This window comes from Myxocyprinus asiaticus, chromosome 20 (assembly GCF_019703515.2).
Source record: "Myxocyprinus asiaticus isolate MX2 ecotype Aquarium Trade chromosome 20, UBuf_Myxa_2, whole genome shotgun sequence".
NCBI lineage: Eukaryota > Metazoa > Chordata > Actinopteri > Cypriniformes > Catostomidae > Myxocyprinus > Myxocyprinus asiaticus.
Genome location: NC_059363.1, coordinates 25,083,838 through 25,089,514, shown reverse-complemented (window position 1 = coordinate 25,089,514; position 5,677 = coordinate 25,083,838). Strand labels below are relative to the sequence as shown.

Sequence of the window (5,677 nt, the reverse complement as noted above, 5' to 3'; positions counted from 1 at the left end):
AAAGTATTAAACACTAACAAGTATTCTCCTTTACATTAATCTTGCACATTATATTACACTTGATTTTAACATTTACTCTCCCTATCCCTGCAAAGCATGCTGGGAATTAGAAATGCCCTGCCCGGTATCAGTGAACCTAGCAAAAAATATTCATGTTGTCGCAATGCAAATATAAGGTAATGCTCTAAAGCGTTGAAACAACTAATTTAATTGAAGTTCATCTGGTTACATTTCATTTTTGGAGTAATATGAACAAGGGAGGACTCTGTAAAACTGACAGTGAAAGTTCATTTTTTTTAGTGAGAGGTTTTTACTTTAAAATAACTAGGCATATTTCTTGCATGTTAGCCCTGGTAATGGTGAGAATATTCAAACAGAGAAGATGGGGGAGACTTTTTTTTTTTTTTTTGCAACAGCTGTTTGCCCTTTAATCTGCCACCATCAGATCTTCCAGTCCTTGCCACCCAATCTACATGAATGACTGAACTAAATCTTTCCTTAATCTAGAGTCTTATTAGTTTGTCTTCTTATGCATGTAAATCAGGATGCAGTCATTTTCATATGTAGATGGATTATTAAAAGCCATAGAGGGACAGTGTTCCCCCCCCCCCCCCCCCCACACACACACACACTCACAATAAACAACAAAGCCCAGCACAGATTACAGCAGAAGTTGTGGCTAAGAGAGGACAGGAAGCAGTTTGTAATTGACAGGCTGCTTTGACAGAGAGAGAGCCTTGTGAATAGATGAGTTTATCTAGACTGGGTGATGTGTCATTAGCATATCTTGATAACATTGATTTCTTCATTACCCTTAATGAAATTTCCACTTAATGGCTTCTAATGGTCTAATTAGTTTCAACTGGTGCCCATATCATTGCACCTGTAATATTTTGCTCCCTCTTCATCTGTGATGCAGAATTGAATGCTTTGATGCAATGTGTGACAATGGATCCTCTTGAGCTAAGTTTCATTTACTTGCACTTATTTATACAATGCGTGTATTTTGATTCTACACGTGCAGATAATGTGTGTGTAATAGTCCTAATATGTGATTAAACTTTAGTTTTGTATGGCTGCCAGTTCATCTCATGTAATTGCTATGGAGCCAGGCCAACGAAGAATTAGCATGCAGTGGTAATTGAATAATGTCCTATAAGGCCACAAATCATAAAACTTTCTGTGTTTTTAAGCTGATAAACTGCCGCAATTCAAACAGGATTACAGTGCACATTTATTGGTAAAATTTGGGGCTTTGCGCATGGTTATTATCAGGCCACTTCACCGGCCCACTGCTCCTGATCAAGGCTGTTTTGATCAAATATTAGTAAACGTTCGATCATGGCTTCATGCGGTCTAACTATTAATTAGCCAGAAAAGCAACATACCGGGCGCTGTCTCGTGCATGGAGCACTCTCGTGTTTTTGTCGTCTTCCGCAGGCGTAGCCATGCGTCTCGCGTTCTGCTGGTGTCATATGAATCATATCGTTTATTTATGCATCAGCACATGGCACTTTGATAAGATTGGTCTCATCTCTGTCTCCATCAACGGCTCACTGCTCATTTCCATAAATTATCTCCCAGTAATTATGTGTCCAGATGTCCAAATTGTGCCACAAATGATCTGCAAACGAATCAAATCCCACTGTAATTTAGTAATAGCTGATTAGACCTCGATGTATTAAAGACACTTGGATGTAATTAGAGTAAGCCATGTTTTGTAGTTCAAACGAGCATGTGCACAACTAGCCTATAGTTTATATGCAACAGTTTCAGCAAATACATCTTCATTATTCTGAATAATCGGTGTTTGTAGGTAATTTAAAATAAAGTGGAGAGCACATATATTCAATAAAGACAGATATAGACTGATTTAAAATGAATTAACTGAATTTGTAGGTCTTAGTTACCTGGAATATTATGGCAGAACATGTTATAAATGTATTATATTAAGAGTATTCTTGCCTCACAAGAGGGCTTTATAACGGTGATGTTACATTTCTGGCCAAATAATGGTGATCTACGTACTTACGGCCTAATCTCAACCATTCAAAGCATTTTATAAAAATAAAAAATAAAAGGTTTTAAGCCTAAAAGGGGCTTAGCAATTGCAAGTTAACACGAGAGAAGGAATCTGGGGCGATTGACATGAATTGTAAATCCTCACAGGTTTTGTGGCCTAATATGAACAGCCATAATATTTGATGACCATTCAATAGGCATCTGGATTGCTTTAATCGGTCGCAATTGGACACTTTACATTAGACATTAGGACTATAGCCTAATTAAATTCGCAGAATTAAAATGGGGACCATGTCAAATTCGCCTGTTTTTGCAGTATACCCTACCTATAATCTAAGGAATGTTCTGGTTTCTGAAAATAATGTGCAGCATTTTGAGCTGTCAGTCTGTGTGACATCAGACAAATCAGACTTTCTGGTTATTTTCTATTTGGTTTCATAGGCTATATGCTATTTGAGGCGTTATTGCCGCAAAAAAATTTTTAATGCCCATGCAGCCTAAAATCCTCTCTCTCTCTCTCTCTCTCTCTCTCTCTCTCTCTCTCTCTCTCTCTCTCTCTCTCTCTCTCTCTCTCTATATATATATATATATATATATTTTTTTTTTCTTTGCAGTGCTGATGACATAGTCTTTATGTCTATGCGTTTAGAGGTATGACATTACAGTTGTACATTTATAGGCTATATCCGCCATATGAATAAAGGATGTTGACTTTCCCATTTCAGATTTTTTTATTAATGTTCTAATAGACCAATAACAGCAAATTGACGAAAGTTTTTTGTTTTTTTTAAAGCTAAAAACAGAACACATTTTTATTTCGTTCAATATTTTTTCTATTAGGTATCTATTATCATAATATCTATAATATATTATTATTATTATAACGGTATTATTATTATATTAGAGTGAAATTAATTATTAGAATGTTATTTTAATTTTTGCATTTTCATTTCGAAAATAACACTTTTTATTTGCTAATTATGTTTGCATTTTTTTTATTAACACAGAATAATTTTAAGCAGAATTAAATGCTTGCACCATAAACAGAGAGCAGCATCCTTGATCCTCTGGAATTCTAAATCGCTTCTTCACATCTGATTGGCTGCTGAGTTTTGACCCTTGTTGGGATGGACCTGTTGGATAAAAGGCGAATTTCTTGAGGGATCATGCGTACTGCGCCGTGGATGCCTGTGCACAAGGGACCGACTTGTATCTGAAGAAGGGAATAGTCTCCAAGGCACCATGACAGGAAAGGATGGGGCCGTGTTGTCGGAAAGTTTGAACAAATCAAAATCAGTTTGTGCCGCTGAGAATCAGCATCTATCAAAGAGCAGCACCACACATCCGACCAAATGCACGGGGTTCGGCATCCAGGAGATTTTGGGACTAAATAAAGAGCCGTCCTCGGCTCCACGGAACACTCTGGGCTCGTTCCCTGCCGGGGCGCACCTACTAGCCACCAGGTCGATGCTCGGGCCGGCTGGTGTTGGGGTCGGGATGGGATTAATTGGCCCTGGAAGTATTCAGTCGTTCTACAGCCAGCCCGCGTTTCTGGAGGTGCTGTCAGACGCACAGAATGTCCACCTTCAGCCGCTCAGCAGGTCCGTGGGACCACTAGAAGCGAATCAATCTGCTAGTTCAGGTAGGCCTGCAAATTTCATGCCCTAGTTTGCCCTTGTATAAAGCAAAGGTCCAGTTCCATTTTTTTTTTTTTTTCAGTGCCGAATAAGGGTTTGTTGACTGCCGATCCGTTAATGAATTATTTCAGCAGTAACACTAACGATGATAATGTGAATAATCTATTATCCTTATAATCCATATGATTATTGTTGTTGTGTTTTAAATATACATTTATTCAAAGATAAATGGAAATGTGCCTGTTTTATTTATCAGAAACATAAGGCTAAATCCTACGTGATAGCCTAATCATCATGAATAAATCAAATGGCTGTTTTTAAAAGTAAAGGGCAAATTATCGCAACAGAGTATTTTAGATTTCTCATTTTAAAAATGCCTCAACCATGTCTCCAAATATTTTCCCCGATATTACAGATTCAGAGGATGTCTCTTCAAGTGAAAGGAAATTATCAAATTCTTCACTGAGCCAAAGCAAGAAGCGAAAAAAGAGACGACACAGGTAAACAACGTCAGACAACTAAAAGTGATCATCTTTAGCATAATGGATATCTATATTAATAATGGATTATTCCGTTGTCTCAGAAATTAGACAATGACCCAAGAAATATGTCAAATGCTTCCACTTTTGGAAAACGTTTGTCTCGATCGATCTGTTTGGTAATTATGGCCAAATGGCAATTATGGTTATTTTGGACCCAAATAAATATTTTTTAATTTTTTTTTTATTAACAAATATTTTTAGGAACAGACAATCTGCGGCTATACAATATTTAAGATCTCTTTCCCTTTTATTGGTATTGAAGATAAGGGAGTTGTTTTTTCTTATTGAGTTAATTAAGTGCTTGTGAAGTTAACTTAATTAAGATCATTTTGTTGTAATAATAATAATAGTCCAATAATAATAATAATAATAATAATAATAATAGTCCAATAATAACAATGGATTATAATAAAAATGGTCTAATAACATACGTTGAACTAAGTATTGTTATTTTTGGGAAGCTTTTGTTTTTGGTTAAATTATATTTAAGATAGATTAGTTTAATGCATTAGGCTAAATGATTATTTCTTAGCACCTGAAATGTTAAGTCCTTGTAATGTAATATATATATATTCAATATTTACTTGAAGAATCATAAGTAGCGACAAATGTTCTTCATATTTTAAGGTTTTTAATAAACAAGTTAATATATATATATATATATAAGTAATCAAAAACATTTTTTTAATGCCCATGCAGCCTAAAATCCTCTCTCTCTCTCTCTCTCTCTCTCTCTCTCTCTCTCTCTCTCTCTCTCTCTCTCTCTCTCTCTCTATATATTTATTTATTTTATTTTTTTCGCAGTTTATATATATATATATATATATATATATTAACTTGTTTATTAAAAACCTTAAAATATGAAGAACATTTGTCGCTGCTTATGATTCTTCAAGTAAATATTGAAATACAATTTATGCATGAACTGTCTAATATTGATTCCCGTTTACAATTTTAATTTCTTCTTGTATAGAACAATATTTACATCTTACCAGCTGGAGGAACTAGAGAAGGCTTTTAACGATGCCCATTATCCTGATGTATACGCCAGAGAAATGCTGGCCATGAAAACCGAGCTGCCCGAGGACAGAATACAGGTACGCACACTGCTGTATCATCAAATTTAATGAGAATAAAAAAAAATAAAAAAAAAAATAATAATAAAAAAAAAACATTTTGGTCGAACTTATCGAAAAGTAGGCTATTTCATGAAATAAATAAATAAAACACTTCCTAATCCATATAGCTTTACACCCGTATAGCCTACAGTGATTCTTGCTCTCTTTTTAGGCTGCCGCATGACAGATGAATTTGTACCATTTTACCAATGTCTTTGAGGCTGCTATTGTCTTATGTAAAATAAAATAACATTTTGGTCGATAGTCGCTTTTTGAAATTAAGTTATGAGTCTGTAAAACGTTTATAAAGTTTATAATTACACCTGCTCTTTCACATCCTTACCGGTGCATTAGTGTA

General features: G+C 35.2%; 1 protein-coding gene across 2 annotated transcripts in view; it reads left to right on the top strand.

Annotated features, from left to right (window-relative positions):
* Nucleotides 1-3,040: 3,040 nt before the first annotated feature.
* Nucleotides 3,041-5,677, top strand: part of vsx2 (visual system homeobox 2) — an 8,536-nt gene continuing 5,899 nt past the window's right edge. Inside the window, exons 1-3 of one of the 2 annotated variants that reach the window (XM_051646140.1) lie at nt 3,041-3,664; nt 4,075-4,159; nt 5,175-5,298. In XM_051646140.1, the coding sequence (XP_051502100.1) occupies nt 3,265-3,664; nt 4,075-4,159; nt 5,175-5,298 (609 nt within the window). In that variant the 5' untranslated portion in view covers nt 3,041-3,264. The remainder of the gene's footprint in view (nt 3,665-4,074; nt 4,160-5,174; nt 5,299-5,677) is intronic. The other variant, XM_051646142.1, reaches the window with a different exon arrangement.